The following is a 17778-nucleotide window of genomic DNA, read 5'->3' on the forward strand; positions in this document are numbered from 1 at the left end:
ATGTAAATGCATGGAGGGCCGCATTCACCTGCTAAGAAATGAAGATAATAATCCTAACATAGTAATAATAACAGTACAGGTTTACCTCACTTTACAAATACAAAGCTTTACATTACACAGCCCCCTGCACAATACACATCCCCCACACCTCTGGCCCCCTTACATTACACAGCCCCCAAACCTCTGGACCCATTTACATTACACAGCCCCCGCACCTCTGGCAGTTCCGTTCCGGTCCTCTATTCAGCACTGCTCCTCTCACTCTCTTTCTCCCCTGCTGTACAGGAGAGATTGTGGTTTCTGTCTCCTGCTTCCCTCTGCTGTGAGCGACGGAGAAAATCCGCTGGGCCAATCCTGGGTGTCACCTGGGTACTGGTACATTCCGCACCTGGCCAGGGAACCCCGCACCCTGTCCCAGCTCACCTCTCTCTCCTTGCCCTGTGCTGCACTGCCTGAGCCCATCCCACTGTCACTGCTTCACTCGCGGGGGCGTGGACAGACATTTAGTGGCGGTGGGCCAGTTGCGACCCGCGGGCCCTAGGTTGCCGACTCCTGCCCTAGGTAATGCCCACATGTGATGCTGAGCCTTGATGATTGCAAAAATGAAATACAATGAATGAGGCAGCCCAGAGACAGTAACATCTACCATACATGTGGGTGGGGGGAAAAACAGGCAATTGAACCATGTTATTACCACCTTCCAACTACTCCCCCAAAGCTGCAAAGGCAGCTGTATAGGAATATACACATACATCGCAATGCTGCAAATGTTCTCTCCCCATCACATTCAGTGGCATTACTGCCCATCGAAAACCTATTTAATTGAAGTGAATGGGGCGTTGATGCTGGCTTTTAGGGGTTTAAGTAGGGCAGAGATGATCGCTCTTCAGGGGGCTAAATGAGCCCTAAGTCTAGGGAGGAAAGATGATTCTGGACATCCTTTAGCTAGGAAATAAGGTGATCTCTTGACTTGCTGCTGTGTTCAATGCACACTGCAAAAAGCTCACAGTATGCGGTGAAATCAGAGTAAGCAATTTCAGTACAGGAGAGAAACCTGTAAAACTGCAAAATGGAGGCTAAGACTAATAACCTCATAACTTCAGATCTTTATGGCTACATGGCATCATTTTTTTTATATAAAATAACAAAGGTTGTCATGTAAAAATTGTGGGTTCTTTTGAGTTATGACACGTACACACGATCAGAATTTTGGTCGGAAAAAGCTCTGATGGTGTTTCCGATGGAATTCCGATGGGATTCCACTCAAGCTGTCTTGCATACACACGGTCTCACAAAAGTTCTCGGAACTTTCAACCTTCAAGAACGCGGTGACATACAACAATATGACGAGCCGAGAAAATGAAGTTCATTGCTTCCGAGCATGCGTCGAATTGTTTCCGAGCATGCGTAGGAATTTTGCGTGTCGGAATTTGTACAGACGATCGGAATTTCCGATCTGAACTTTTTCCGACCGAAAAATTGAGAACCTGCTCTCAATCTTTTGCTGCCTGAAGCTTCGCCAGCAAAATTCTAATGGAGCATTCACATTCCGATCTCTCATTTGACATAGAAACCAATGGTGTGTCAAGTTGGGGAAATTTCTCTTGGCATCCTGCTCAACAGGAAGTGAGAGAAAATCCCTCCAAAGTGAAAATTTGTATTCAAGTATATCTAAACCCAAAAATAAAATGATCTATTGCGGCTTACCAGTCCTTAGATGTGGCTGTATTAATTTTGTTTTCTAGGCTGTATTTCCTGGCAGTAATACACGTTCTGACAACGCTCACTTCATGCACTATGAAGGAGCAGTGTGGTGTTATCTCAGGACAGAGAGTGTACAAAGTAAAATACCCATTAATCCAGCCAAAAATCGAGTGTCCTTATAAATTCCTGTGCAGTGAACTGACATCGCAAACAATGATACCGGCTTTCTGAGTTCTTTTTTTTTTTTTTTTTACTACATCACACCTCTCCCCTATGTAATGGAAATGAGGAGGGAATTTTTGTAGTCCCAACACATTTTCTGTCATAGGGTAATAAAGCTGCTACTCCTTAGATACAGGAAAGTAAGTTTGTCACTGTAGGATAGTAAATGTTACTGGCAGGGGAACCAGGTGAATATAAAGGAAAAAAAAACAAAAAAAATTTATTAATCCTACACATTCAAGGTCTGGTAAGCTGCAATGCAATTTTATTATTGGGTTCTCACTGAGCCTACTATGAGTGAACAAAAGAAATCCAGTAGAGAAGTGAATCTGGCTGTATTCTTCCCTTCTCTTTTTCAATGTCCCTTCTGTGGGGACAAAGAAAACAGAGCCCATAGACAGATACTTTTCTTTCCTCCTATGTCATTACAGTGATTAATTCAGCATGTGTGCATTATTATTTGTGAAAAGGAAATAAATAAAACATTATTGTCTCTAATGCTTGTTACCTTATAGCTCAATGATGGAGACAAGGAGAAAAGCGTACACGAGGTGCCCAAATTTGTGAATATGAACACAGCTGAAGATCATCCTGATAATGCAACGCCGCGATCTATAGGTAAGGGTAATCTTAGGAACCCTTTCACATTCTTGTATATGCAAAAATAATTATTTTGACTCTCATAATTGCATGCTTTTTGTGCATTTTATACATTTAATGATTCTTGTTTTTGTGCACTTTATATATGCTTTTTTTTCCAGATTTTATGCAAAGTAGGAGACACAGTCGAATTAGAGATTTTCCAGGGGGCACTGAAAATGCATAAAACTGTGCATTTACCATTCATTTTTATGGGCCAGATTGATGCACATAAATGCTCAAAATGCAGCAAGCCCTAGATGTAAAAGCACCTTAAGGCTGGGTTCACACTAGTGCAAATTGGATACGGGTTCCCCCCTTGCAATTCGCATGACAGGAGATTGTGACCGGCTCTTAAAGTCGTTGTAAACCTTCGTGTTTTTTCACCTTAATGCATCCTATGCATTAAGGTGAAAAAACACCTGGCATTGACTGGTCCCCCAGCCCCCCCTCCCCGTTTTACTTACCTGAGCTCTGGGACTTGACCCAGGGGGGAGATGCTGTCTCTCTGCCTGGGGTTCTCGGCTCTTGATTGTATAGATTGATAGCAGCACAGCCATTGGCTCCTGCTGCTGTCAATGAAATCCAACAACGCGGGCCCCGGGGAGCTACAGATGCCGAATTCTGGATTCGGGAGCACGCTCACAAGGTAATCCCCTCGGGAGAGAGCTTCTCCTAGGAGGTTATCAGATGTGGGGAGGAGCCGCGAGAGCCACCGGGGGGACCCCAGAAGACGAGGTTCGGGGCCACTCTGTGCAAAATGAGCTGAGCAGTGGATGTAAGTATATGTTATTTAAAGAAAACAAAATTAAAGCCCTCACATTAATGGAGCCGGTTCACACATCTCCAGAGCGTCTGTAGAGTTGATTGCACAGGGGTCCTATGCGTCTTTGGCTCCATTTCAGGTCCTAATTCAGGCAAAAATTTGGGGCTGATTCGTCCCTGAAACAGAGAACAGGGAAGCACTGGACCCCTGCTGTGAGCCACATCAGTTTTTAGTGTGAACCTAGCCTTAGCTGTTGTAAACAAATGTGAGCAAGCCACATAGAAATAAGTTTTTCTTTTTTTACATACACTTTGAAAGCATATGTTTTTAACTAAAAAGACAATAACTATTGTTCCAAGGGCCCATTCAGACCTGCACATAGTGCAGTTTTTTTGCATTGGAACACAGGTTAGCCTATGTTTTAAATGGTGCTAGTTCATATATGTATGTTCAATGCATTCATAATGGGCATTGTCCATTTTTTGACACTTCCAGTTCTATGGGAAGTTTAGAGCAGGGTTCTTAACCTTTTTATGATGACAAACTCCCAATGGATTGCCAAATATGCCCCTATACCCTTTCTTAAACTGTTCAAATCACCAACCATCACCACCATTACCAGTCCTATGGCGTTCCAGTTAATCATTTATGCAGTAGCAGCCGGTGGGAATTTTCTTTTGGGGGGGGGGGGGTGCGCCAAACAGTACTACCGCCAGTTGGTCGGGTCTGGAGCACTAACCCCATCTATGGTTAGTATAGTTCCTGGGCTTTGGCAGCGGCTTCCCCTGCTCTCCATAGGCATCACTGTGACTTCCACTTCCTCCCTCCTCCTCAGTGGCCATTTGGGACTCTTCTCTTTTACGCCAATCAGAAAACGGGTCTCAGACCTGCTTCTAATTTGCTGGATTGAGGATCAGTGTTTCAATAGCGAATATTTATTAGTTGTTGTAACACCGGAATGGGCACCTGGCACAATTCTCTGCGACCTGAGCCCACCCCTGGCTCTAATCGGGTGCTTAAAAAAACACCCCTGCTGCTCAAATTCATGTACCCGGCATCCTGAAAGGGGCCGGACAAATGAATAGGAGGTGGCAGTGGCAGCCATGGATATGAATTAATCTAATATCTATTCATATGGGGGTGATGGCCATGGATAGAGAGGGTGACGTCCGGTCACACCTAATGGATGGGCTGCCACTAAGCTTAGTGTTACTTTTGCATATGGATAGCTAGAAACAGAACAACTGAAAGAAAATCATGAGCTTTTTATTATATTTATGTATAAGAACATCCAAATCTCAACTATGAAAGCTACCGGTAGCTACAACTACTGCTTTTTCTACTGTTGTTTTAGTACTTTTAAAAAGAATCAAACTGCCAATGTTACTAGAATGTCATCTGATATATCCGGTCAATATCTCCACTTTGATTTCGGGTTCAGTAATGCAGACAATCCTGTTTCAAATGTTTTTATAATTATTCAAAGTCCTAAGCCCTCATAATTGAGTTCCCGATACACCTAAGGGGTATGGATAATCCCTGTTAAAGCCAGTTATAACCATTGTGCCATATCCCCAATTCATGGAGTAATCTTATGCTTATGCAGTCAATTGTAAAAATATTTTATTTTGGATATTTTTTTATACTAAGTTATCATTTGCATATACTGTACCTAGCACCAAATTGTGTAACATAATCAGACACATCCTTGCTGTCTGTTCAGGAGACGCAGCTCCAGATTGGTACTGGATAATTCTCGATGGCCCAGTGGACACAGTGTGGGTGGAAAACCTAAATACCGTTTTGGATGACACAAGGACTCTCTGTTTGGCCAACAGTGAAAGAATTCGTCTTCCTCAGGGAATGAGAATGATATTCGAGGTGGATAACTTATCACAGGCCAGTCCTGCTACAGTGAGCCGCTGTGCCATGGTGTATATGGTAAGAGCCTGTAGAGGTATACAGGCAGCTTAGTGGTTACCATTATTGTCTCATCTATGTGTCCTGATTTTTTTTTTTTTTTTTTTGTGGGTTTCCTCTCAGGGCTCTGGTTTCTTTCCACAATCCATTAAAAACCAGTAGGTCAATAAATCTCTCTCTGGGACAGGGTTTCGCAAACTTTAGTTGGATGTGTCCCACCACAATATAAATCCTTGCATACCACCTGTCTACAAATCGTACATATGGTATAGTGTGAGTGATCCAAAACTGCTCAGAACTCCAGCATGCCTGGATACTATTAAATGCAAATACTGGAAACTTTGCACATATGGATCCTAAAACAATATACTGTATATTAATTTTAAATCTGGCTATACACTAGTAGATTTTCTAACAAACATTCATATGAACAGTCTTACAAAAATTCTGAGTACATTTGATAACTTAAATGTCATTCAAAAATTTGCTTTTAACATTCAATTTTAGAGTGAATGGACTTTCCTGCACAAAAACCACATACGAGGTTTGGAAGTCATTTGTTCAAGAAAAAAATTCCATCCTTCTCCTTTAGATTTCTTCATCACTATGGTTGAGAATGAATGCCTATTCATGCTAATCTTTACTAGTGTATGGCCAGCTTAAATGCACATTTGCTGCTTCCCTGTGTTCTTGGGATAGCCACCCCCATCTAACCCCCTTCTGCTATTATCCATTTAAAGCTTGAGCCTATCCAAAATGCCTCCTGTAACTAGCAATATGTAATATGAACTGTATGCCTATATAGTTCGCGGTCAGCATTCTGATTCATTCCAAGGGTGTTCAATAGGGTTGCGGTCAGGGCGTTGTGCAGACCAGTTGAGTTCCTTTATACCCAACTTGTCAAGATATTTCTTTATGGAGCTGGCTTTGTGCACAAGGGCACAGTCATGCCGAAACAAAAAATGGCCTTCTCCAAATTGCTACCACAAGGTTGGAAGCACACATTTGTTTTAACGTCTTTGTTGTAGTATTAAGAGTTCCCTTCCCTGGGAATACCTGTACAAGTTAATCTGAAAGGGGGTCTGCATACTTTTGGCCATATAGTGTAGTAAGGTTGTTAATTGTTTGATTCCTGGTCAAGGATTTCACAGGGGACATCCCACGTAATTATAAAATGTTACAAGAAGGCACAAGACCTCACCTCTGCAAGCACAGCCTTGAAAACATGTTATCAGTGAAAAGCAGTGAGGGACTGATAACAGCACATTTGTTCTTTTAATTCAGAAATGTTAAATAAGTCTGTGAAAGTTGTTTGCTGATATCTTTATCAGTTTTTTTTTTTATTGGTGTTTCCATATTTTGAATTTTATTTTTTGCAAGTGTTCAAAAATACTTCTGTTTAATATTTTTTGACCAGCTTAGATGAATCATCTTTTGTAGGATCCAGTGGATCTGGGATGGGAACCCTTTGTTCGAACCTGGGTGACTCGGATATCCACTAAACTCCCCGCCAAGGGAGTGCAATACCTTAACACACTGTTCAGTCTCAGTGTGGATGAGGGCATAAAATTCATCCATAGGCATAGGAGCAGCTTACCTTTCCCTGTCCAAGACACAGTCCTCGTCATGAATTTGTGCAAAATCCTGGATGCCTTTATCGATTTTATGAGCAGGAATGGAGGTTTCGGACAAAGTAAGTTTTGATTTTTGTTTATATTGGGTTCTGGGGGATTACATTTCTTAAGGTTATACAATAGAAGCAAATGTGCTTTGATAAGAATGAACAATATAAAGTATACAGCATCCTGAAATTGTCAGTGCTATAAGACCAACTTACTGTGGGAATTACCATTGATATAAGCAAGCAAGGGGGTACTTCTTCCATCAGTATGCACCAATCCCACTCAGATTTAAAGTGATGTGTAAACAACTCATTCTGTTTAAAATATAAATAAAAGGCAAAAAAATTTTGTATATAGATTAAAAAAAATGAATACTTTCCTTTCCTTGCTCTATATGAGTGTTTTTTACTGCCAAGAGAACAAACTTTTTTTTTTTAAGCCAAATGTGCATGGAGCCTTACTGTCATCTTATTCTGTCACCTAGGACTACATAAAATCAGCCAATACACTATATGATCGTCTTTATGAGCTTATAATCTATTATATCTATTATATATTATTATCAGTTTTTTTTACTCACATTTTTATAAACAATAAACAATACAGAAGTGCAAAACCCACAACCCTTCCCCCTCCCCCCTCCCTCTTCCCTGTTGTGCAATGTCCCAAGAATTACAGGCAATTAAACATGATGAATTACCCTTGCAGCATCCTTAAATCAATTAAAACAGCATAGACTAAATGAGATATAGAGTAGTAACCACAATAGCCTGGCCGCAGCTAAACCTGCCAGGCCTCTCCAACTAGTGCATATTCCGTTTATGGATCATTTAACCCTTCAATTATATAAGTATCATCTGATGAGAGCCAACATACTTTCTCAAATTTTTTGTGGCAACCTTTGCTCAAGTGTGTGGCTTTATAGAAGGGCAATGCCTTATTCACTATGCCCTTCCAGTAGGCCAGGGAGGGAGCTTCAGGTTTTCTCCAGCATAGTAGGATAGCTTTGCATCCATAAAACAAAGTGAGGGAGAACATGGTTCTTTGCGCCCTTAGTGGTGCCACTTCCTCCACCAGGCCTAGCAAACACACTGATATCATCACGGAAACAGGCAGTGAGGTCAGTCCCTGAATGTTTTTTTGTAACCGCTGTCCAAAATTCCTGTATTGGCTGACAATGCCAGAATATATGATCAAAATCCACCCTGGTGGCAGTACAAACGTCAGCAAGTTGCATCATCCGAACCATATATACTGGCTATTCTTGCTGGAGTATTGTATACCCTATGATGTATCTTAAATTGAATATACCGATCACGAGCCAATACCAGGACCCAGAATGGATGGTCCCAACATATGGTCCCAGTCATCCCTCTAAAAATTGGGGACTAGTGAGCTCCATTTATCTCTACATTTGCTGAGTGACTGAGGCCTTTAGATGAATAGCTCCTTATAAGCTTCTGACAGTATCTTTTGCACAGATTCGTCACAGAGTAGCCATTCCAGGGGTGAAGTTTGAAGTTCCACTGTGCCTGCACCAGACTGTGTGACAAATGCGTGCCGCAGCTGTAGTTAACGGAAAAAGTACCAGTTTGAGAGGTCGTGCCTAGCCTTTAATTGATCAAAAGTGAGCAGTGTCCTCCCCCACTATGTTCTTCGATTGTTTGATGCCCATATTATTGGGTCTGGAATTTCATTAAAATAATCTAGGATTGAACCATAATAGAGTGTCTGGCGACCATACCTCTGTTTCAGAGAGCATTAGCACCTTTGCCTTGTCCCACGCGTGGATAGTAGCACGCATGGAGCCAATCAAAGGCACCAACACCTGTGGTCCCCTGTGCACTAAATAGTAAAGACTGTCGTAGGATCCCCCATAAGAGCAGCCTCAAGTACTGTTGCTTCATCACCGTCATCTATTACCAGCCAACGCCGGGCAAACACCATCTGCCCTGCAACAAAATATTTGAACAGGTCAGGTGGAGCCAATCCTCCCTGTCCATAGGGTTCCTGTAGTGTACAGAGACCTACCCTTATTATCTATTTTTTTATTTATTACTCCATCTGTTCTATAAAAGTCACAACTTACCCTGTACTCTCAAATAACAAAAAAAAAGTGCTAGTACTATTCAAAGTACCTAAAACTCAACAGGTTTGCCTTAATAGGCTTTGTCAGGACTAAAATAGTGAAGCGTATATGAAGAGCGAAACAAAAATTCACATGTATAATGGTGGCCATTCAAAGAAACTCCCTCTATTTATAAGGGTACCTTTACCGATGCCATGATGCCATCACTACGAGTACACAACATGCTGCGTGTCCATGCCGCACATGCACACTGACGTCCCACAGTCAGCGTGTACGTCTAATAATTGTCATCAGTTATGTACTATTCCTGATTGTGCCTAAACATCCATGTTACAATTCAGTGTTGCCATCTTATTTAAGGGCATACTCATCAAGAATGTTTCCCATAGTCCTTTATATTTTTCCCTTTGTACATAATTAAAATTGAATAAGTAGTTATAGAGAAATCTTGCTTGTAATCTGATTTTGACCATTATGCTGGTGCTGCCCTAGATATATTCATAATTTATAAAGTAGTCATTTGATTGAGAAATTATTGAGGTAATGCAGAAAAGAGCAGCCTATAGGTAACACAGGGGTTTAGTCTTTTGAATTCTACTTTTACTACTTGCTTTTTTTAGCACAGTACAGGTGCTTTTTAAAATGGCACTGAAATTAGTATGATTTGGTGAAGAGCCCAATATTTGACCACTGATATTTTTCCATTACAGCGACAGATGAATTGAAGGAGAAGCTCAGTTCTTTACCAAACACTCGTGAAACGCACTCCTCCACCAATACTAGATCATCATACTCACCGAGCCTGAGTGAAGGCCTACGAAAAAGGTTAGAAAACAATAGATACATATATTTAAAGATATACAAGCAAACTTACTGCATGCTTCGTGTATTTAAAGCTAAAATGTCAGTTTTTTTTTGCTGCCTCTGGAACCACTGTGAAATTGGCCAGCAAGATGTGAGTACACACTCACATTCTGCCGGCCGATTTCACAACAATCTGGACATTATGCATCAGCTCTCATCTATCCTGTGCTCCAGGACTTTTCATGTGATGCAGCCTCTACACCTATTGGTTCCATGTGCCACTAGGCTTACCCTTGTTAGTAACTTTCATTGGTTTTAATAAGTCATACTACACTATGCATATTGCGCTGTCTCTTCTCATGATTAACATCTCTAGATGTTCTCTATAAAGTAGCAGACCATAATTTTTTGAGTTCAGGTCCACTTCAGTAAAGCCCAGGATACTGATGATACTGGCAAGGGCTGCTGCATGTCTTAAGGGATGCTGTATGGTTAGTAATTATAGGTATGATTTATGTCAAGCTCTTCAATAGTGTTTGTGAAAATGAATGTAATATGTACAAAAATGGAAACCTGTACTGTGGCATGAAGGGTTCATGCAAAGCATAGGTTTGAGGTTTGATCCCATTATTGGATGGATTTACTTTAAGGCGTGCCGTGGTAATTGCTTGATGTGAAAGCTCCAAAAAAAAAACAGCTAGAGGTTTGATTTTCTTTGCCAGTCTTGGACCCCTGGGTAATCCCCACTTTTTCCCTCCCCTACATATACAAAAGAAGTGTAGTTTGTAGTGGTAAATAATATTAATGTGGTACATTTGCAATAGCCAATTTCCTCTCCTTTCCTCCGTCCCTACATGATCATTAGACAAATTTTATTAGCCATTTAATCCAGACGCAGCCAGGAAATTAGCATTTTTTTAAGGTCAGCAATGTCTGCTTTCTTATTTCTCTTCATTTTTACCTTCATCTGTAGAGAAGAACTCAAATGGTTTTTAGAGAAGCACCCAGAGAAGTTAATTCCTATGCTGGGGAAGTTGTACATATTTTCATACACATGGGCATTCGGAGGAGTTCTAACCCGTGAAGATGAGCAGGAAGGAGATTCTCTGATCGGATTAAAGGCTAGAGATGAGCTCCTGGTCAACGTGACATATGACTTCAGCAATTTCGTTCATGATTTGTTTGAAGGAGAACAAGCCCGTGGTAAGAAATCACTCAAATTATTTGTTATTAGTATCAATTACAATAACGCAATTCTCCCATTCCTTTTATTACCCTAACCAGAACTCCATGTTGCCTACATGATCAATGCAATGGGAGGGATAGGGCCTTTAATGCCGCGTACACACGGTCGGAGAATCCGTCGGAATGCGTCTTATCGGACCGTGTCGTCGGATAATCCGACTGTGTGTGGTATGCATCAGACTGATTCCGTCCGAATCTCCATCGGACCCAATTTTCCAACATGTTGGAAATATTTCCCGACCAACTGGGCCGGTCGGACCTAATCCGATCATGTGTAGAGCATTTTGATCGGACCAAGTGCCACGCATGCTCAGATCAAATTCCTACATCAAAGCTATTGGCTACTAGCCTGAATGTAGTCCCATCGTAACGAAATTACGTCATCACGTTCTGAATGATCGGATTTTCCGACAACCTAGTCTGACCGTGTGTATGCAACAGTTTCGGACAAGATCCGACGGACAAGATCCGACGGACAAAATCTGACGGACAAAATCCGACGGATTTGGTTGTCGAAATCTCTGACCGTGTGTACAGGGGCTTAGACAGTTTTCATGGGATCAAATGTCCCCATTGGAGGATTTCCCTTGTGTTCCTGTTCTGGTGGTAACTCAGAACTTTGGATTCACGCTCACTCTCACTCACATTATTAGCTGCAATATATTACATTTTTGCCCTTGGGTTTAGATAAGCTTTAAATAGAATTGTTGTCTGCATTCACTTGCATTTTTGTCCAAATGAGACAGTTTGCAACCAGCTGTCCAATATGTAAATTTACCGTTCTTCATAGCAGATATAATTCATAGCAATATGAATCCTAAGGACTTGCAGTGACCCATTTCTCTCTCCACTCTCAGATTTTCTCTACAGCGAATGTGTCTTGAGGATATTTCCACCTCAATCTCTGCCTGATTGTCATCTGAATAGAACTGCAGCTACCAGATGACATTTATCTATGTCCTGACACCTTTAAAGGAAACTTTTCCTAATGCCGCGTACACACGATCAGACTATCCGGTGGACCAGAGTGCGCCGGACAATCCGCCCGTGTGTGGGCTCCGACGGACTTTTTTACGCCAAAAGTCCGGCGGACTTAGAAAGTCGTTTTGACTCAAAAATTGACGCAGTCCAGCGGACAATCCGGCCGTGTGTGTGCTAGTCTGCAGTGCTTTTGAAATGAACAGACTTTCCCGCACACGGAGGAAAGTCCGTTCATTTTGAACGCGGCTCCAGGTAACCGGGACTAGCGAAGGAAGTCAATGTCGCCGCCTATGGTGGCGAGGTTGACACGTCGCTGGCCCCGTCACCTGGTATGGACTTAAAGGGGAAGCCCTACGCTGAAAAAACGGCGTGGGGGTCCCCCCAAAGTCCATATAAGACCCTTATCCGAGCACGCAGCCCGGCTGGTCAGGAGAGAGCTAAACTAAGAAAGCGGAGGCCCGGCAAGAAAAACCGAAGAGGGGGACAAGACCCCCGAAGTCGGAAGAAGACCCCTGGGCGGCGACAAAGAAGAAAGCCGGGCTCCTCCACTAGTAAAAGAGCTAGCAGAAGATAGCGGAGGAGTCCGGCGAGAAGACCCCCCAAGACGGAAGAAGACCTCCGGAGCTGTGCAATAAATTATTTTAAACCCTTGTGTGTTGTGTTTTATTTAAAAAAAATTCACAGGTGAATGGGTAGGGGTACATTGTACCCCATACTCATTCACATAGGGTGGGGGGGCCGGTATCTGGGAGCCCCCTTATTAAAGGGGGCTCCCTGATTCCGATAAGCCTCCCACCCGCAGACCCCGACAACCAACGGCCAGGGTTATCGGGAAGAGGCTCTTGTCCTCATCAACATGGGGACAAGGTGCTTTTGCAGCCTTTCCTTATTGGCCGGGCTGCGTGCTCGGATAAGGGTCTTATATGTATCTTGGGGGGGACCCCCACGCCGTTTTTTCAGCATAGGGCTTCCCCTTTAAATCCATACCAGGTGACGGCGCCAGCGACGTGTCAATCTCACTGCCGAAGGCAGCTACATTGACTTCCTTCGCTAGTCCCAGCTACCTGGAGCCGCGTTCAAAATGAACGGACTTTTCTCCGTGTGTGGGCAAGTCCGTTCATTTCAAAAGTACGGCGGACTCCCGCCATAGTCCGGCGGTCTAAATTCCAGTCGTGTGTGGGCAGGTCCGTTCGTTCGGAAAGTCCAGCGGACTTTCCGTCAGTTTGTCCGCCGGATAGTCTGATCGTGTGTGCGGGGAATAAGAGTCACAAGGTCCCTTTCACACATGTGGATCCATTATACGGATACCGCTTGCTTAGCAGGGATCGATGCGTTGATCCCCACTGAGCCGGCAGATGACAGGTCCGTCTCTGCTCACTGTGCAGAGACAGACCTGTCAGATCTCCGCTCTCCTCTGAGGAGATCAAATGAAAACGGACCACCTGTCCATTTTCATCCGATCTGATCCGCCAGATGGATGGAAAATAGGACCACAATCCATCTGGATTTAGCAGATCGGATCGGATGTCAGCGAACATGTCACCGCTGACATCCATCGCTCCATAGAGATGCACGGAGCGTCCGTTCAGGGCCGCCTGAAAAAACTGAATGGTCCGCATGTGTGAAAGGGGCCTAAGGCGGGCAGTTCTGACCCAGCACTCTTTAGGCATCTGATGCCTGGCTCTCATCCTTATCCCTCTAGCCTTAAAACATTGATTCAGTAACTCAGGACAATTACAAGAACTTCTGACTTTCCTAATCTGCCTTTCTGTTTCAGGTCAGGGACTCCAAAATTTAGTTTTAAGCCATTTACCAGCATAAGAGCCAGACAACTACCATTTTCATCAGAAATAATAGCTGCCTTTGATGTTTCTAGTGCATACATAATTACTAAATAATACTTTGTTACAGTCCTTTAATTTAAAAGATCATATCATTGATAAAGGGGTTGCTTTCTGCCTGAAGATGAAGTTCTCACTCCAAATATCTGATTGTTTTTTGTCTCCCTATCGATTAGATGATTTACAATAAAATCCAGATACAATAAAAACAGTTATTTGTAATCTATCGACATGCAGTTCGTCACGTGTGGGGAGTAGGTGTGCCTATTTCTTTATCCTGGTTGAATTGCTGTCCCTCTACCTACTGGTCAGAGGCATGTAACTTATTCATTCTTAGCTGTGGTGGCTGCTTTTGTTTTTCTCATGCATCAGATCCTTTATTTTCACCTAGGGATACTGTGAATGACACACTTCCTGTCCTATGGTGACCATGTTCACTCCTGCACCATATCTATGGAGAGAACCATGGTTGACCCTCTAGGACAGGATGATAGGCATGCCTTTGTTCATCTCCATTACATGGGGATGAGAACATTGAAGTTTACAGAAGGAAAATAAGATTGATTTATGTCTCCTGGTAAGCTCACGGGAAGTGAAAATGTCACTGCATTTATGTGAAAACAATAAAAATGTTCTTAACTGGAAAAAAAAAACACACGCAGCTGCCACATCTAAAGGACTGGTAAGTCGTAATATATTACATTTTTGTTCTTGGCTTTAGATATCCTTTCACACTTTTTGTTATCAAAATGAGCTTACAGAACTTACGGTACACTTGTAAAGCGGACATTTTTTATTTTATTTTTTAGGAGTTCAGATACCACTGGGAGAGAGTTCAATCTTCAGTTATTTCGTGGATCTAAAAACTGGCAACTTTGTGCCTTGGCACAATTTAGTTCCATCTACAGAATCTTTAATCCAGAAAGGTAATGTTTCTCCTGCACTTGATGCTAATGGGGTATGCAGCTTGTCCCTGTCTGTTTTATCTAAATGGAAGTTAGAGTCATTATATAGTTAATATATGCTGTAAATGTGAAAATATAGTATCATTCATATTACAAAAGTCCAAACAAATGCAACATGTTTCAAAAAGTGATTCTGTGTTGCACAACAGTTCGACATGCACAGATCTTCTATACATGTCACACCTCGTGCTGATTATATAAAAAATGACACAGCCATCTTCTGTCAACAAGTGATTCCACCACCTCTATAAGCACAAGGAACGTACCAGAATATAATGACCTCTTTGTTTAAAGAAGGTCATAAACGCATGAATCATCATATACACTCCAAACTCCAGTCTCTTATAACCACAGCTGAATGCAGGGATGAGTCCACACACAGCACAGAGTATAACTTCAACTTTATAACATTTCCTTTTCCAACTGTATTAACCCTTTCGCTGCTAGATCCGTACCGCATATGGACCTACATCGCTGCTTCCAGCTGGCCAAGTCTTTACACCATTGGGTCCTGACATTCCACCTTCTACTATAAGCTCATGGTCACTTTAGCTCTAATCAGCAGATGACAATCCAGGTATTTCCTCATGCTGGGGAGATTTCTTCTCACCTCCTGTTTTGGTTATGGGACAGGAAGCAAAGGGAAATCTCCCCTATGGGACACAGATGGCATAAAAAATTGCCTTTATTTCTACTTTAAAGTGGTTGTAAACCCTTAAAACCACTTTGACCTACAGGTAAGCCTAGATTAAGGCTTACCTGTAGGTCCCAGAAATATCTCCTAAACCTACACGATTTAGGAGATATTTGCCGAAAGACAGGCACCGCTGTCTACGGCGCATGCGCCGCAGACAGCGGCGTGCAGGCGCACTGAGCGTGCCGCTGTCAACGGCGATATGCCGCGAGTGGCGGCTCCCGTGCACATGCACGGGAGTGACGTCATCGCGGCTTCGCCAAATGACAGCGGCAGAGCAGCGAGACCCACCGAGAAGATGGATGCTCCGGACTACAGGGGACAGCGGTGACTTTGCTGGCTCCTGTGTCAGGTAAGTGACACATAATGGACTATGCAATGCATAGTAGTCCATTATGCTTTACCTTTGCAGGGAATCAAAGAGGAAGTAAACTCATCAGGGTTTACTTCCTCTTTAAGATCACAAAGTCATATATATATATATATATATATATATATATACATGCATACATATATTACCAAGACCTTCTGCTCTCTAGCTCTCTTGTCACCTCCTCCCATGCTCGCCTCCAGGACTTTTCCAAAGTCTCTCCAATCCTATGGCATGCCCTACCCCAATCTATCCCCTTATCTCCTACTATATTCGTTTTTAGACGATCCCTGAAAACCCTTCTCTTCAGAGAAGCCTACCCTATCCACACCTAACAACTGTTTTTTCATTTTCTCCATCAGCTCACCCACCACAGTTATTACCTTTTGTTTCCACTTGGCCCTCTCTTCTAGATTGTAAGCTCTAACGAGCAGGGCCCTCTGATCCCTCCTGTATTGATTTGTATTGTAAGTGTACTGTCTGCCCTCATGTTGTACAGCGCTGAGCTGTTGGCGCTATGTAAATCCTGTATAATAATAATATATATATAATATATTCTTGCCATTTTTGTAACTACTTTTATGTTTGTGGTACAAAGAATTACAAAGAGATTTACAAAAAAGGCTTTTTTTTATGTTAACTCTGCACATTTTTTTCAAGCCCCATTAAAATATTAATGGTTTAAAAAAAAATTTTGCAAAAGAGAAAAAACTCTGAGATGAATGGAGAGGAGGCAATTAGGGCTGATTAGGGTTAACGGAGTTAAAGCGGTATAAACATAAAACTATATCTTTAGTATATTGCAGCTTACCAATTCTTATGTTGGCTGTACACTAGCTGTAAAATCGTTTGAAAATCTGTCATTTGGACTGTTCTTTCCTTTTTTGTCCAGTTAATGAGCACAGATAGAAAATCATTTTTAACTTTTCAGAGCTGAAAAAAATCAAATGAGCAGGTTGAAAAATTCTGCCAAATGAACGATAAATTGAAAAGATAATGTGTTTTTCTCCCAAACTGCTTGCAATAGGCATATGTGACAAAACAAATGAAAAACTGATTCATTATCGATCAAAATTCGGTCATTACATGATGGCAAAATTGTTTGCTCTCTCAGCCGAGTGTTTGTTATTCAAAAACGAGTTTGAACGATTTTTCATATAGTGTATGGCCAGAATTACATGTGATGCTGCATTAGTTTTCTTTTTTATTTCCTAGTATTTTATTGTTTTTAAATTGGAGGGTACAAAGAGAAGAAACATTTCAACATTACAGATAAGAATAAACATTACAGTGTTATGGAAGGAGTAAGATATCTTGGATTAAAAGATCTGGCTCACAATTGGTGTTCCAAATCCCAAAGGTGTTCAGTAGGGCTGAGGTAAGGGCTCTGTGCAGGCCACTTGAGTCCCTCCACACTAATCTCATCAAACCACATGTTGATATGGAGCTACTGTGTACACAAAGGCACAGTCATGGTGGTACAAAAAAGGGCCTTCCCCACTATTGAAATGCAATCAATTAGAGGGGTGTCCACATAGTAGGTGTGGTGGTCAGGTGCCCTCTCAGTTTTGGTTATATAGTATACTTTGATTCTTTGTAAACTATTTGTTTACCTTTTTAGATGGAGTTCTACTATATTCCTGACTAATTAAATTTTTTTTGAGCATTCCCATAACTTCTATCAAAGCTCCTTCCCTTCATATAGTTTATTTAAACTTGATGTTCCTTTCCTATTTGGTTAAATTTCCTTTATGAATTTTCCTTGTTTTTTTTTTTTATTCTAATTTTTTTTACCACAATGAGGTTGCTGATCTTACGTTTTACACCTGGTTGTTGTTTTGTGGCTCTGGGCATTTATCTTACTCGTTTACCATACCTCTGTGTTTGCACAGCCTCCAGCTCTATATCTGTACTAT

The 17778-nt window shown here is 42.0% G+C and overlaps 1 protein-coding gene across 1 annotated transcript in view; it reads left to right on the forward strand.

The window, feature by feature from the left end:
- DNAH14 (dynein axonemal heavy chain 14) overlaps window positions 1–17778 on the forward strand; it is a 418175-nt gene that overhangs the window by 237024 nt on the left and 163373 nt on the right. Inside the window, exons 39-44 of the mRNA XM_077485830.1 lie at window positions 2442–2544; window positions 5055–5272; window positions 6692–6944; window positions 9673–9787; window positions 10740–10969; window positions 14643–14759. Coding sequence (XP_077341956.1) covers window positions 2442–2544; window positions 5055–5272; window positions 6692–6944; window positions 9673–9787; window positions 10740–10969; window positions 14643–14759 — 1036 coding nt within the window. The remainder of the gene's footprint in view (window positions 1–2441; window positions 2545–5054; window positions 5273–6691; window positions 6945–9672; window positions 9788–10739; window positions 10970–14642; window positions 14760–17778) is intronic.

The sequence above is a fragment of the Lithobates pipiens genome, unplaced genomic scaffold (genome assembly GCF_037356315.1).
Source record: "Lithobates pipiens isolate NorthernLeopardFrog02 unplaced genomic scaffold, aLitPip1_a1.2 Scaffold_18, whole genome shotgun sequence".
NCBI lineage: Eukaryota > Metazoa > Chordata > Amphibia > Anura > Ranidae > Lithobates > Lithobates pipiens.